General features: G+C 55.5%; 2 protein-coding genes across 2 annotated transcripts in view; both read right to left on the reverse strand.

Moving 5' to 3' along the window:
• The window catches only part of ZNF385C (zinc finger protein 385C), a 73,704-nt gene that overhangs the window by 17,394 nt on the left and 39,967 nt on the right, over positions 1-16,343 (reverse strand).
• Positions 62-7,588, reverse strand: C24H17orf113 (chromosome 24 C17orf113 homolog). The gene is made up of 3 exons (XM_032202947.1): positions 7,517-7,588; positions 4,345-4,974; positions 62-2,249 (listed from the first exon to the last, which is right to left on the reverse strand). The coding sequence occupies exons 2-3, from the start codon at positions 4,861-4,863 to the stop codon at positions 717-719; spliced, it is 2,052 nt and encodes a 683-aa protein (XP_032058838.1). The 5' UTR covers positions 4,864-4,974; positions 7,517-7,588; the 3' UTR covers positions 62-716.

Consider the following 16,343-nt stretch of genomic DNA (forward strand, 5'->3'; position numbering starts at 1 on the left):
TAAACACTAGGAAAGTTAAGGTAGATCTTTTTCATATATATATATTTATATATATATTTATATATATATACATACACATATATACACAATGATGCATTTAAAAGTTACTATTTCCCCAGTGATTACAATACCGTTCTTTAAATCACTTGCTTCTGAAATGATCATGACTCGATGCCACTGTTAAAAATACCTTGTGCCATGTGCAAGGAATACCAACAAGACACCACCAGGCATTTCTGGGTTTGCCACAGAGCTAGAGAGATACGCTGCCCTCGCTGCATTCATTCTTGAGGCTCCAAAATAACAAAAAACAGATATTTTTGCAGAGTATTAAGTAAAAGCTGCCGGGTGTTGTGCAAAGGCAATGTTACATTTGAGCTCAGGAGAAGATTTGCTTTCATCACCCCTAAAAAAAAATTAAAAACAACACCCTGGAAAGACCTCATCGCAAGGTGGAATTTCATCTGTGGTGACACCCAAGGGGAACTCCACCAGGAGTTGAAATTCTGGCCAATTCTGACGTCTGCTTTGGGGGATGAAGGGCAGCAGTGGGGCTGGCGTGGCTTTGTGGAGCATCCCATTCCCTTCTTCCCAGCGCGGAGCCAAACATCATCATCACGGTGACCGGTGATAGGGAAGGCAGCATGGAGGAGATGCTCGGGGCTGCCGTAGGACCAGGCTCCTGCCCGCAGGGCTCTGCCTTCACCAGCCACCCCTCACTTCACCTGCGCCACGATGAAGCCGGACTCCCGCATGCTCTCGTAGTACTCGATGGCCAACGCAAAGTCAAACTCGTTGACGGCCGGCCCGTCGATGGCGATCTTCATGAGGTCGGACAGCCCCTCGTCCTTCACGCAGCGCGACCGGCCGCGCTTCAGCAGCTCCCGGCCCCGGCTGATCTTCTCAGCCAGGACTGAGCCCAACGGCAAGGCCAAGGCGATGGCCGCGAGGACGGCGAAGTCCGGGAAGAGCTCGTGCATCTCAGAGTTGCTGTAAACCAGTTTGACGCAGAGGTCCTTGAAGGACAGCTGGCTGAGGCTGAAGACGATCCGCTTAAAGAGGGGGAAATCGCTCAGGGCCCTCTCGCTCACCACCACCCGGGAGTAGGCCTGCAGGAGGAAATTCAGCTCGCTGACCCCGTAGCTGCCGATGTCCTCCAAAGACTGGGGGTAGCACTTGGGGTTGAAGATGGCCGAGAAGGAGCTGACGGCCTCCAGGACGCTGCTGGGGAACCTGTCCAGCAGATTGCCCCGCACGCTCTCCAAGTAGGTCTCCTTCAGGTGCTCAAAGTGCTTCAGGTGCACCTTGGAGCAGTTGGCCAGCTCCACGCCCTTGTAGTAGAGACGTCTCTCGCCCTCCCGGTCGTCCCGCGGGTGCTCGTTCATCTCGTTGAGGAACTCCTGGAGGTTCTGGCCGCTGGCGCTCTTCTGGGCCTGCAGGGTGGTGGCCGTGGCGGAGACGATGGGCTTCAGGATGGAGAGGTCAAAGTCCTCGATCTGGAAAAAGCGGCTGAGTTTCTGGAAGATGGGGAGGACGTCCAGGAGGATCTTGGTGAAGGCCACAAACTGGAACTTCTTGAGCTCTTCGCAGAGGCCAAGGGCCACAGGCGACCGCTCTGCCTCGCTCTCCAGCAGCAGCACCAGCGTGGGCCACGAGGAATCGATGGCTTCCACAGCCGGGAAAATAGAAGTCCAGTGGATGGCTTTGGGGCTCCCGAGGTCTATCTCGCAGAGGTCCAGGACGCTGCGCAACTCCTGCAGGCTGTTGCTTTCTCCCCTGAAGCTGGAGTAGAGCCTGTAGACGGCGTCCACGGTGGTCTCGTACTTCTGGAGGTATTCAATGCTGACGATGCTCTGGGTGGGCAGCAGGGAGCTCCCGTGGGACAGGCAGTGCATCTCGGTGAGCAGCGGGCAGAGGGAGCTCAGCGCCGTCCCCACCCCGCTCAGCCGCTCGGCCACCAGCGAGGCGCTGTCGGCGCTGAGCCAGGTGATCTTCATGGTGGGGATGCCGAAGGAGCGCATCACCTCGCCCACCTTGCCCGCCACCGTGGAGGCCTCCCCGGCGGGCAGCTCGAAGCTCCCCAGGAAGGTGGTGGAGGTCTGCCCGTTGCAGGGGGAGACGGTGGTGGTGAACATGGCGAGGTTGCGGTGCTCCAGGACGTCCACCGTCTCGTCCACCACCAGCCCGACAAACGGCGAGGCTTTTATCCTGTGCCTGTCCTCGTTGTGCAGGACCTTGGCGATCGCTGCCTGAGCCAGTTAAGGACGCGCAGGGCAGGCGGGGAGGGAAAGAGAAATACAAATGAACTTTAAAAGCACGCGGGAGATGTGCAGCACCCCTAGCAAGACAAGCTGCAAGGCACCCACGCTCAGATCTCCCCAAAAGCAGCGCAAGGTCCCGAATCTGAGAAGCCCTTAAGCACATGCTTGGCTCCCACTGGCCACCTGCCTTCAAAGCAGAGCATTGCCCAGAGGATTCAAAGCCACTTTTGCTCATGTTTTAAGCTGCTCGCTGATTTAGGTGTAACAGCTGGGGCGCTTAAATGCAAGTGCCTACAAATTGCTCTCAAACCTGGAGTTCAGATGTTGGCAAACCCTGCTTTTGGTCCCTCAGGTTTTTAGGAGCTAGAGAAAGTCAATGAGACGTTGGCACATCTGAACTACAACTTCAGACACATGCTTGAAATTGGAATGTTTTAGCACCCATTCCTGAGTAAAAATATTTTCCTAAATTTTAGCTTAAAACATGGAGCAAGTCCATCGGTCACAGCTATTTGGCATGGGAGTACCAAATCCAGCTTTCTCATGGAAAGAGCCATGGAAAGCATCTCTGCAAACCTTATTTAAAGCCATGCAATGCTGCCTTGTCCCACCACTCAGCTCACAACTTGCTGGCGCTCGCTTTTCGCTCTGTTCCATCCAAGTGCACAGCAATAGCACTTAAAGTAGCCACGAGCGCTGAATCACGCTGCAAGAGCAGGTTATGTTATGGTCGTGTCCGCAGACCTCAAAAGCAATTTTGGCCTTATAATGCTGTGTGAGTTGTATATACAAGTCAACTCCCTGCTGGAAATTGCTTTCTCTTTTCTAATATGCTGCCTCCTGCTTCCTCTGGCCGCATCCCAAGCAGCGAGTTAAGGTCGGCAGCCCTGTGGGCTGAAGGCAGCCAGCTCCCTGCATCCTCCTCCCTCCCCACTTCCTCAGGGCTCCCGGGACCCTGATGGTGCCAGGAGCTCATTAAGACACCTAACCTCTGCTTCTTCAGCTGTGACTCCATCATTTCAGTGCTTTTCAAGCAAAGCAACAATAAAACTTTGGGGCATCTCTCCCTTCTTCGCTCCATTTTATCCATTTCATGGAAATCCCGCTGGTTCGAAGGGAAAACTTTCTCTGCAAGTGCAAACGCTGTAAGTATCACTCCAGGCTGAGAAATCTAATTAGTGGATTTAGCCTATCCGCAGTGAAATAGGGTTCTTTATGTATCTAAAATGCCTGGCAAACCGCCAAGCGTCACTAAAAAATTAATTTGATTTTAACAGGCATGAAGCGTTTGTAAAATTCAAAAAATACATGTATCCTCTCTAAACTCTATGGCTACTCGATTTTTCTGATCACTCAGTTTAGGGCAAAAGAGGAAAAGCCCACTGTGCTGGCGTGCTAATTGAAGTCCCGAGCTTTCATCCTTTGAGCCTGCAGCATCGACCTGCAGCGATGGGCATTGCGCTCTGGCAGCAGGAGCGGCTGCTTCCAGTCCCTGTGTGCTCTGGAGGCACACCCATGGCTCAGAGCCCCCTGCTCCCTCGATGGAGCCCATTGCTTTCTCTAGCCCCTCCGTCCTCCTGAGTTGTCACATCAGGGAATGACACCAACAAGGTGCTGTGTTTATTATTTTTTAACGTGGAAGCACTTGCCATCAGTCTCTACCGAAAATATGGGAAAGCTGGCTAATCGCCTGGCTCCAGCATCCATCCAGGTGGGATCAGAGCAGCCAAGGAGGTGGCTCTGATCTTGCCTTTCCTTGCTTCCCGCAGTCCCTGCTGCAAAAATGCTTTTTTTTTTTTTTTTTTTTTTAGCCCTGGCGAGGCAGAGCACACGCTCACCCCCAGCCCTAGCCCGTGGGATGGGAGCATGTGCCCAAGGCTCCTGTTCACACATGCAGCAGCTGAAGAAACGCCGGCGATGCTCGACGCAACACAAGCTCAGGGGTGCTGCAAAGCGCGGAGCTCCCACCACAAGCACTGAAACCTCTTTGCTACGTGCCACGGGAGCTTCACAGCATGGTCCAGCCCCAAAACAGCCACCAAACACCACGGGCAGAGAGACCCCCAGCCCACACCGTACACACCTGCATCTCCCTGACGCTGCTGGGGTGGTAGTACTCGCTGTGCTCGGAGGCGAGCAGCGCCTGGCACAGGTTGAACTTCTGCAAGTCCAGCAGAGAGGAGCACTTCTCCTCCGGGATCTCCTCCTTGGCCATCCAGTAGACGGTGGTGAGGATGGCCACCTTCGCCGGGTTCACCTCCACCTTGAGGACCGAGCGCAGCTCCGGGTGGCCGTGGACGCGGGCCTCGAAAGCCAGCTGCTCCCGGTTCACCGCCAGCGCCTGGCGGTGGGCGCCGGAGGTGACGTGCCGCAGCAGGGCATGGCGCTGGAAGTTGTCCGTGCCCACGGTAAAGGCGTTCTCTGCTTTACCGTGCTTGTTCTTCACCAGCGCCTGCCGACACTCTATGCAAAACATGAGTTTCCGCTCATAGTCAAACTCCAGCCAGGTAAATTCTTCCTTCCAGTGCTCATTGAAATAGCGCTTACACTTTTTATTGGAATTGGAAGTTTCCCCAGCTGGCTTTTTCCCTGGAGGCACCATATTGCTGTGGCTGGGAAATCAAACACTACGGTTGAACTGAAACGTGCCTTGGAGGAGCAGCCTCTACATTTAATTTAGTAAGGAAGGTCTATTACCACTTTCCTGGTTCGACTGGAGATGAAAGAGACACAAGGGGAAAGGGATTAGGGCCCTTGCAATCCTCGGTCTTTGCTATTTTTTTTTTTCTTGCCTGCTATCGAGGAGCTGCGGTGACACGGCGGTGGTGGGGGTGCTCGGAGGGCAGGACCCTGAGCACCTCTTTTGGTGTCCCCAGCAGCTCTGGGTGCCCGTGGTGGGACCGGCATGCACGGCGTGGTCCTTCACCTGACCACGGGGCCGTCTGAATGCACTCCCAACCAGAGCAGACCTTCATGCTGCAGCCAACGTTCAGAGGATATGGAAACTTCAACGCTGGCTTTCAACAAAACATCACAAATCAGAGTGTTTGCCCCCCCCAGAGGAGAAAACACTCCATTCCCCAAACCACCAGGAAGGACCAAAGTACCTTGTTCACCTCCTCAGGCAGGCAGCATCACCCAGGCTTGCAGGGAGCCTTGTCCTGGGTGGATTTTGAGCTGAACCCAGTCGCCTTCGAGGCCAAGGAGCAACTCAAACACTTGCCCAGGGCCTGCGTGTGCACATTTTCATCCTTTCCTTGCTTGCCTTTATTTCAGGAAGCCACCAAACCTGCACAGGCTTTGGGGTCAGGTACAGACAGTGCTCCTTGCACAGCCAGTGCCACCAGCCTGGCTTGTCCCCAAGGGTGGGGGGGGCTGGCAGCCAGGACCTGTGGCCGCCTGGAGCTGGGGACAGCCAGTGAGCAGCTCCTGGATTGTCCCCAACAGTGGAGGAAGAGCCAGGACTCCCCAGCACCTACAGAAGGCTACCAAGGACCTAAGCACGTCTTTAAACCAGTTAGCTCAAGTGTTTAAGCAGCCACTTAACTCCCTGCCTGTACTTAAGCCCCACTCAGTCCAATCCTTGTATTCCTCCAGGAACAGGACTGAAAAATCAAACTGAGCCTCGATAAAGGGAGGAGGAGGAACACAGTGCAGAGCAGGGAAGGGGAGAAAACCGAAGCACAGGGGGAAAAGGAAAGAAAATGCACCTTCAGCAGCAGGTCACCAGTGCAAGCCAGGAAATACTCAGTGTAACTCACTGAGAAAGCCAAGAGGGATTAGGGGTTTTTCTAAAGAACAAAACCCCCAAGGACTGGAGCCATTCCCACAGCCATCATGGAAAGCCTCAGGATTTGGTGCTGGAGCAATGCTTCGACCCCCAGCACCCCCCAAACCCCCTCCCACCCACCCAGCTCTTACCCCCCCCCAGGGTATGCAGGGCTCACAGCCACCCCAAAGCATCTCTGGCACCGCACCACTGCCCTCATACCCTTGCCCCCTGCACCCTGCCACCCCCCGGGGGCTGCAAAACGCCCTTCATGGAGAGGGCGAGGAAGGGGTGAGCTTCCTCCCGACATAGGGAATGCAAAGCTGTCTGGGCTTGCAACAGGCATGCAGGTTCCCTGTCCTCGTTAAGCCTATTGAATATAACTGCTTGCTTGGCTCCCCAGACCCAAGCCTCCCTCCTCACCGCACGCCTCTGCGGCGCGGTGCAGCCGGGAGCGCTCGGAGGGCGATCCCCAGCACCGGGCGATCGCGTGCGAAGTTGCAGCCTCGTCCTCCTCAGGCCAGTGGAAAAGCCTCACCCGCAGCCACTAAGTGCATCTGCTCTGCAGTCCGTTAATTAGGAAACTGCAAGGGCTTTTGTGAGAGCCGGAGCCAAGACCCGTCTTGCTAAATGTTTCCTCTGCGGTTGCCAGCGCCTGTCGGACGCTCCCCGGGGAACGCAGGCTCTGTCTGGGTGGGGAGCGCCCTGGTGCCTCCCCCCCCTCCGCCGTGCCTTGTGCAGGCTCCAAAACTTGGCTCGTGGGCTCGGTGCCCACCTGCCCCGAGCCCCTGGGCTGGGTGGGCACCGAGCTGGGTGCCCTGGCTGCAGCAGGGACAGCGCACGGTCCCCAGACTGTCCCCTTGCCGTGACCAACCACGTCTACACACTGCACCCAGACACTCAACCCAGCAAAAAACTCACCCCTTGGACAGAAAAAAAATAATATATATATATATATATATATATATACACGCACATCAGTGATGGCTCTGGGGGTGCACAGGGCCCGTGCAGCCTTGCTTGGGCAGAGCAGGGGACAGTGCAGGGGCTGCTGGCGATGCAGCCGTGTCCTGTGCATCCCGGGGCAGCCACCGTGCACCTGGGCTGGTTCTGCTGCCCTGCTGCTGCCTGCGGGGAGATTTTAGCACAGTGTGTCCTCAGGAGCAGGTAGCGTGCCGGAGGGGGCTGAATTCAGCTGGGAAGCAGGGGTGTTAAGATTGCACCCCAGCTCCTGCATGTGCTGCTCCCGCCAGGAGCACAGGGTTGTGGGCAGGAGCACTGTCTGTAAGGAAGTTTGGGCAGGATTTATTTGCAAGACAAGGAGCCCCTGCTGGGACACGCACGCCCCAGGTCCCTCAGCCCTGGCCGTGTCACTGAAACCGCCCGCCCGGCTCCAGGCAGAGCTTTGCCAAGTGCGAGCAGAGCCGCATGCAACTCCCCCAGCTCCCCGGCCCCGCACGCCCACCCTCCCTCTACACATACGTACCATGGAACCGCTGCCATGAGCTTTGGGGCCAGGGGGCTCGCAAACTTCCCGAGATTTTGGTTTTTATACAGGAAAAAAAAAATACTAATTTAAAAAAAAAAAAGAAAAACAATGCAAAGACAAAAAAAAATAATAAAATAAAACAATCCCCCGGATGCAGGGCGAAGCACCACACACACACACATATGCCGCCCCCCTCCCCTTGCCCCGGCGGGGCTCCCCGCTCAACGCATGGGGCGGGCGCCCCGCGGGCGCTGCAGCGGCCCCGGGAACAAAGCCCTGCGGCTGCCGCCCGCGCTCACGGCAGCATGGGAGCAGCCATCTTGCTGCGAGGACTGTCTGGCTCCACCGATGCTCCCGGCAGCCAACGGCGGCAGTGGCCACTAGCGGCAGCCGGCAACGGGGAAGGCCGCGTGGCGGTGGCCGCGCTTCGGCCACGGGGACGGTGGCCACGGTGGCCGACCGATGGGCTGGGGTCCCTGAGGTGGTGGGGGAGGACTGGGGACGTGCTGGTGGTGATCCCCAGGGGGGTGCTTTCCTGCAGGGTGGATGGGGGGGATGGTGGTGGGTATAGGGGTATCGGGTTTGTGGCACCCCCTGGGATGTCCCCCAGGCTGGGCGCACGCAGCTGGATGCCGACCCGGGTCTGGGCACCTCCAGGATATGAGCGCTGCTTCAGCAGGCAGCTGCTGGCAAAGCAGCCCTCCAGCCCTGCCACAAGCATTGAGCAAAATTTTGGGATGAGTCCATTTACTACCATCACACTGGGGTCACCCCGAGCTGCTGCTGAGACCCCGTTACCTGCTGGTGGCCTGGAGCTGTGGGATTCGGGTTGGCACCTCCACCCCAGTGACACCCAAGAAGCACGGGGCTCCGTTTGCACCAAAAATCTTTTAGCATTAAATGCGGGTGCAATTTAGAGCCTCTCACCTTCCAAAACAAATAGGATTTTCTGCCACCCTTGCTGTCCTCCAAACAAGACTCCCGAGGCCATTAAAACCCCAAAGAGCACCCACGTCCTGCAGGAGGCACCAAGGGAACCCCCCTGCCCCTGGTCCACGGTGCTCGGTGCCCGCAGAGGATGCTCTCAGCCCTGACTACCTGCTGCTGGTGCAGCCAGGCCCCGATAAGCACCGCGGCCCCACGGTATGTGCCTGGATTAGGACCTGCTTTGTACCTGGCTCCACACACCGGGGAGGGGATGGCGGGCAGCCCCGGAGTAAATTCCTCTCTCTTCAGGCTTCTCGACATGTCCTGGGGCAAGAGGCTCCTTTCTGCTCTCAGGACATTCCTGCCCGGCCACCTTGGCTCAGGGTTAATGCTTACAGGAGCTGGGTGAAACCAGAGACCGGGTTTCCGGGGCTGAAAATATGCACTATTTATCCTTGTGCTAATGCAACTGAGAAAAGAGGACTTAAGGTTTTTAATCAATTTTCAGGCTGCTGCGTCCTCTCCTTTGCAGCTTCTGGGGACAAAAGTGCAGAAGTCAGCTAGGCTGTCCCGGCCAGCAGCAGGCTGATTTTCCACCCTATTTCCAGAGGGAGCAACTGGGTCGGACCCCGCAGGCTGCTCCTGCCCTTTGCACCTGCAGGGGAGCCACCAGAACCTGGACCAAAAGGACGAGGATGAGGAGGAGGAGGAGGAAGACCAGCACCAAGCCTGATGCCCGATCAGCACCAGAACCAACCCCGGCTGCTTCCGACTGTGGCGAGCTCAAGGCAGCCACGGGAAAATAAATAAATAAATCGGCAGCAGGGAAACAAAACCGGCTCGAGACGAGAGGCAAGGTGGAACAGGCAGGGCAGCGAAACGCCGCGGGGCAGACAACCACACGGCAGCGCTCGGCCTCCTCGCAGCGGGGGCCCCCAGCCCAATTCTCAGCACAGCCAGGAAAACTGGCAGGTCTGGGGGGGGCAAACAGCCCCACAAAACATCCCCCGGGATTCATCTGTGCCTGGGATGCTTTTCTCCAGACACCCGCGATGTTTTTGCTGGATTTTGCCCCCCCAAGGCTGATGGTACAAGCATCTGGTATGCAGCAGCATCTGTATGGGGGGGGCTGAGCAGCTCCTGTCCCTCCCCAGGTCTTGGGGACCCCACAACCTGCGTGATAACCATCAGTTGGGACGATGGAAAGGACCAGAGCTGCCTGCCCAGGGCACGTACCACCCACAGAGGACAGTAATTATTTTGCCCTTTAGCTTTGCGAAGGGGTATTGGGGGGGTCAGGAGTCAATCACAACATCTCCATTTACCCCCGTGCAGCAGCAGAAGCCTTGATTTGATTTAATCATCGCTATTTTTCTCCGCCGTGGCATGCCTGGAGAGCTCGGCGGGCAGGTGACCTGTGTGCACGAGCGCATTTATCATCAGCATGGCACGACGGGCGGCCGCTGCCTCGTGAGCCAGTTTCCACTCGTGCCCCGCGCCTTCAAAGGTGAAACCAAAACCGAGCTGCTGCCCGGGGAGTGGGGGGGGGGGGGGCAGGCTGGGGCCAGCCCCAATCCCCACATCCTGGGGCTGCTTTTTCCCCATAGATTGCTTTTCCCATTATCACTTTTCCATCTATAAGGAGCTGAGCAGAAGAGACGGGAAAGCCAACCATATTACCCCCAAAAGATATAAAACCCCCCGAGTCCAAACCTATTTGTGAGATTTTGTTTTTCTTCTCTGCATTAAGATTTTTAACCTCATCTCCCGGCAATGACTCATGCTTTTGGAGCAGGGAAGGAGCTGCTCGTGCTCCCAAAGCCTCTAACAAAGGCGAGCTCCATCCCCTTGGGGTTCCCAAGCCCATCCAGCCCTCCGGTGCCCAGCCCCACATCTCCACTCCCAAATCCTGCACTCCCAGACGCAAGGGGCTTCAGGGAGGGAAGCAGCACGCTGCCCCACAGGTCCCTGATCCCAGATCCCCATCCCCAGTGGGATGGCACCAGGATGAAGCCGGAGGCTGGGAGCAGTGTGAGCACGCAGAGGACACAACGAGCGCAGCACCGCCGGGCGCCGCAGCAGCATCCCTCGGCACCCGAAGGTGGTGACAGTTCAATTTAATCTCTGCTGTGCACGGAGGAGGAAGGAAAGCTGCTGAGAAGCCTCGGTCTCGTGTAGGAGAGAGCCATCCCTCTGCGAGGGAGACTGCACTCAACGCCGTGTCAGCTCAGACAGATGGGGAAGACGCCTGCAAGCCCCGGGTTTGCTGCCTGGCCAGGCAGGGCTGCCTCCTTCTGTAGGGTCCACGCTCTTGCAGCACCGCTGCAATAAGGCTGGAGGGTCACAGGAGGAGCAAGCACCCCAGCTTAGGGCACCCCAATATTCCTCCCTGCTGTGTCCCAGCTCCCTGTGTCACCCAGACACCCTGGGCTTTGCTCGTCCTCTGCTGGGGCCCTTCCAGCACCTCTTTGGGCACCCAAGCTCTGGCCTGGACTCATTCAGGTTCTTGCAGAGGGGTCCGGGTGGGCTGCGGGGCCACAGAGAGCACAGGGTGCCGGGAAGGAGCAAGAAGCCCCCAGAGCTGCCACCACAGGGACCCAGGTCCCCAGCCCTCGCAGCCACCACGCGGGACACGCCGCCTCTCGCCTCCGTCCCCTTGTCACATCCTTTTGCCTGCGTGACGCGATCTGGCAGGGAATCAGCCTCGAGATAAACTCTGATGACATCCCTGTGAATGCCCCGGCACAGACAGGGCGGTTTGTCTGGACTGTCAGGGGGGGGACAGTATTTATCTGTCCCCCGCTGGTGACACCAGCCTGGGGCTGCAGTGATCTCACCACCCCCATCAGAGGCAGGCAGGGGTTTTGCTCACCACGGTGTGGCTGCAGAGAAGGGAAATGTCCCTGTTGGTGAGGAAAAAGAGCAGGGACAACGTGATGTCCCACACCCAGCTGCCTCCCAGTCAACGCACCGGGTCCTCAAGGGTACCTCAGCCACAGGATCCACAGCAGGAACACTGCACAATGACATGATAAAATAGCTATAAATGAGCAAAAAAAAATAAAAGCCCTCTCATCTGAGCCCGGCTCCCTGAAGTACTCCCCTCTTCATCATCGCCTTCCTCTTCTGGGGATGGTATCAGGGGCTCTGGGTATTTCCAAAAGGGAGCTCGAGTGGAAACCTGGAGCCCCAGCTTAGCTCAGCCTTTATCCTGAGCATCATTTAAATCATAAAAATTACAGCCGAGCCAAATTCATTACAGCCGGGGAGCAGCTGACAGAAATGAAAAGGGAGAAAAGACTCAAAATTGATGCTTTCTCACCGTTTCAGCAAAATAACCAATTTGGAACAAATTACGGGGCTCCCTTCTCTACCGGCCTTTTGAATTGCCTCAGAGCGAAGGCACATTTTTCATCATGTGGCATTTCCTCCATGGCAGGGATCGTTAATGATTCCTTTGAACGAAGCACCTGGGGGCAGGTGAACCCGGCCACGCTTCATCCCTGGCACTCTGCGAGCAGGACCAGCCCTTCCCTTGGCACTAAAGGAGAGGGACAGCAGCAGGAAGGGGAAGGAGCAAGGGCTCGCGGGGGACAAGGGACGTGCCCAGGGTCACCTGCAAGCAGGTGGCACAGCCCGGAGCCAGGACAGAAAAATAGCCCATTTATACCCTTCCCCCCCCCCCCAATTTTATAAAGGTCAGAGCCCTCTGCCTCCCCCCTGCTGCTTTCTGCTTATTTCGGGGTTTTAGAGCAGCCCCGAGAACAGAGCCTGTCACGTTTGCGCTGACAGCTGCAGAAGTACATAACTCTCCACTCAGTCTGCCCTGGGGCGAGCCTGGTCATATTCAATGTTTGGAAGCAGACGCACATCTGTCATTATTTTTTAATTAGATTTTTATTTCCTACCGCTAGTATTTCATTGTAATTTCCGCCACTCCTACCCGGACCGTGCTAATATAATCACTTCGGAGAAGAGTGGGAACAGCCAGCCTACTTGTTCGAACATCCCGCTCCGCAGAAGGAAAAAAAAAATCTGTTAAATACCCAGCCCCTGCAGTAATTACAAGCTTAAGGACATCAGCGGGTGCTGGAATGGGTCATCAAAGTGCCGGTGCTGGCAAAGGGCTTGTCAGCAGGCTGCTGGGAGCATCATTTGCACAGAAACTTCAAAAAAAAATGTTGGCATCTGCTCACAATACTTGTCAGCGATCCACTGCTCAAGCAAGGTGAAGTATAATTAAGAATGGTTTTAAATCAAAAGTGATTTCTGCCCTCAGCTTGGTGATATTTCTGGCCCGTATCAGACTGGAGGTCGGGATGAGATGACTGCTCGGTCTAAAAATATTGTGGAGGGGAGGCTGCAGGAGGAATTCCAGCTCAGGCTCCCCGGTGCCTCCCCGGGATGTCGGTAACGGCTGGGAGCAGGGAACAGATGTTTTCCCCGAGACGTTTCTGAGAGCAAGCCCCCGGGAACAAGAGCAACTGCTGCATTTACAGGAAAATTCACCCAAAACAACCTTAGGAAAAGCAAAGTTCCACCGTCTGCCGGAGAAGCCCTGGAGCAGCAGGGCAGGACAGAGCACAATGCGCTCCTTGGTGTGCCAGAAGCGCACCCCGATCCCTTCCTGAGCCTGGCGGTGATGGAGACCCCAACGCACCCCAGCTCTGATAACCCGGGCACTGAACCGGAGCCGTTCCAGGTGCAAGGCAAGGGAGCAGCTGCTGTTGCTGTCCCCTGATGCCTGCCAGCACCGTGCCCACGCGCACACGGGTAGGAAGATGATTTCCAGAGGGAGCAGGAAGCAAAGAAGTCACCATTCACCCACTGCGACTCAAAGCAACACCACAGCCCCAGTTTTACCTTGCAGCACAGGAGTGAGTCCTGAAACCTGGGGGTACAGAGCAGGGACACCCCCTGGCTAGGGTTTTTATCATCCACCCCAGCAGCATCCCCCCGTGGGCACCGCCACTCCACGGGGTCCCAGCATTTCCCAGCACCTCACCCGAGCCCTTCCCAGTGCTTCCCCTCTACCTCCAACCTGGGCAAATTCCCAGCAAGCTGCTCACAGTGCCTAATTTTCAAGGCAAGACAAAACCTCCTAGAGAGCCAAGAGCCCCCCAACTCCTTTGGACCACGCTGCTCCTTATCGTAAGGGGGCTTTGTCCCTGCGGTGGTCCTGAGCTCACCAAGGCTGGGCAGCAGCTCCCAGAGCTGGGAGGGCCGCAGGAATTTGACAAGTGCAAACAAAAACAGGGAGTGGGAAAAGCAGGAGCGCAAAATCCTGATTTAAAACTCTGTTTGTGCACTATAACAGAGCATAAAAAAATAATGTGGCATTTATAATTTCAAATGTTAGCAGTCACCTTAGGCAGAGAGGGCGCTTACAGCCCGACGGGTTAAAGCTTTACAAACGTGCTGCGGAGCTGCAACATCTTAAGAAAATAACTTTTCTTCAGTCAAAACATTGAAATTCAGAGCATTGCGAGGCCTTCACCTTTTCCTTGAAGAGGTGTTTGAAACACGAGGGGGTGAGAAGCCCTCACCCTTGCCACACGCACATACTTCACAAGGCACAGTCCTAACCCGAGCAGCAAAATCCCAACTCAGCACAGGGCAGTGAGGCTGGGCTGATCCCTTCTCCTTGCTCTGCCATTTGAGGGGACCTGGAAACTTATTCAGGGGCTAAGGAGGAAGAAAGCATACCGAGGAAAAATAATGTTAAATAAAGTATTCTGCTACAGCAGTGGGCACGGTCTGCACATATATCAGTGCATGCAGACACAAACACGTCTGTGTGTCTGCTGCATTTCAAAGATTAAAATTAAAGCTTTAGGGGCTTTACAACATTTCCTACATATTTGAGACAGCAAGCTTCACTTTTTGTTGTTGTTAAACCTGCTTTGCCTGAGCAGCGTTCTAGATAGATATCCCACGAACTGTTGTTACGTGTTCCAGGAACACAGGGAAAGACAGTTCACGGAGGAAGGACCATGCTTCAAGCCATTAGAAACATTAAAGTGATCCACACAAGACAGCTGATGAGCAAGGCCGTAGTTAAAAAAATGACAGCACCTCGGTCAAGCCCTGTCAGATGTGCCAGTTCAATAACATCCGTGATTGCCCTGGACTTGCTGCTCTCAGAAAACCCCAGCCAGCACCAAGCACGGTGCTGGGATAAAGTATTGCAGGCATGTGTGTGCATGGATGCGTGCACACGCACACGTATGTGCACACGCATGCACACGGGAACAGCAGCAGCCACCCTGCACGGCACAAAGCCTGTTGGCACGGGCAGCTGGGAGACGCACGGCTCTGCTGGAGGCTCCTGCAAAGCCCCGTCCTTGCTCCAGCAGCGGCGCAGAAAGTTCAGGCTGATGACAATAAAAGCCCCCGAAATTCCCAGCCGTGAAGCTGTGCGTGAAATGGGTGCGAGAGCAAACGTTACACTTCGCTCGCTGCCGCAGCTCAACTCAATGAGCCTGAGCCTGCCAAAAAAAAAAAAGAAAAAAAAAGAAAAAAGAAAAAAACGAAAGCCACAAACACCACAGAGCCTTGCGAGCTTTTTTAACTGCTTCTCCTTCAAAGGCGCTGCCTGCCGCCTTCTCCCCACCCAGCCTCGTTTCACATGAAAAGCATCAAACGTTCATGGTGCGGGTGCAGCAGGCAGAACGGAGCCAGAGGATGCCCAGGAGTCAGAGCTGACCCCCAGACGCAGAGCAAGGACAAAATAAAGCCGTGTCAGCCCGCAACCCGTTTCTTCCTCTTTTTTTTTTTTTTTTTTTTTTTTTTGCAGCCCTGGGAAAAATCAATAAGATGCAGTGAATCAAACTCTGCTTGAATCCCATAAGTAATTAGGATTAGCAGGCTGGGAGCTGAAGAAACAAGGCTGCATGTGTGCTTGGGCAGGGGAGGGACTGGCTTGTGGGTGTACGATACAGGGCTGAGTCGATTCAAAGAAAAAGAACAGCTTTTAAATGGCTTTTCAGGCAGGATGGAAATCGGGAACAATAGGGATCTGATTTGCTTCAAAAAAAGGAAAATCTAATGAAGGCAATTGAGTACTGCAAAACCCCGAAGGGTGCAGGACAGGGCATGGAAAAGCCCCTACAGGTGAACCAATATTTGTGCTTGATGCTGAGCCTCTTACCAGCCACCCATTCCTGAGCCCAGGCTCCTTAAATTCCACATATTTCTGTAGCTCTTTCCCAGCAGCAAATAATCCACGTCAATTTTTCACTACTGAGAGTTAAGCCTACAGCCAAAACTGCAAAAGGGAAAAAGAGGCGCCCCCCTCTCTCTCCATAACCTTAGCAGAGCTACCCAGAAATCAGGAAGATTTAAATAAAAAATAATAACAACAAAGGAACAATTCATGCATTGATTGATCTCAATTTGCTCAAGTAACTCAGCAAAAGCTGGCTGCTGGCACGAACACTTGAATCCCATCCGTGCAGCCGGGGACGTGCCCAGGACGAACCCCCCCAGACCTCGCCCTGCATCCACGGGATGGACACCCGGTGCCACAGCAAACCCGGCTAAAACCCAGACCTTGCTGTGCCGAGGGCTCCGCAAAACACACGCAAAGAAGCTTCCCTCTAAACCCTGCCCTCCGCACCGAAACGAGCAGCGACCCCGCAGCCGGCTCTCCAGTATCTACCCAGTAAAGAGGAGCGCGAAGCAATGGGGACCGGCCGGGATGCCAGCGGCCGGGCGCACGCGAGGGAAGGAAAGTGGCACCCACCTAGCAGCATTTTGGATCCGGCCGCTTCTCCTCCACGCTGCTGGTATCTCCCTCCTTCCCTTGGCGTTGACTTAACGGGGCTGCATGGCTCGCCCGCAGCCGAGCGCCGCCGTGCCTGGATGGAGCCGCTGGGACCCCAAATGGAAGCGCAGC

This window comes from Aythya fuligula, chromosome 24 (genome assembly GCF_009819795.1).
Source record: "Aythya fuligula isolate bAytFul2 chromosome 24, bAytFul2.pri, whole genome shotgun sequence".
Classification (NCBI taxonomy): domain Eukaryota; kingdom Metazoa; phylum Chordata; class Aves; order Anseriformes; family Anatidae; genus Aythya; species Aythya fuligula.

What these genes read in the sequence shown, in the direction of transcription:
- C24H17orf113 (XM_032202947.1), bottom strand. Translation starts at nt 4,863, where the DNA reads ATGGTGCCTCCAGGGAAAAAGCCAGCTGGGGAAACTTCCAATTCCAAT. An exon ending in GCAGCGTCAGGGAGATGCAG is followed by an intron (nt 2,250 to 4,344) that starts GTGTGTACGGTG and finishes TAACTGGCTCAG; the next exon opens with GCAGCGATCGCCAAGGTCCT.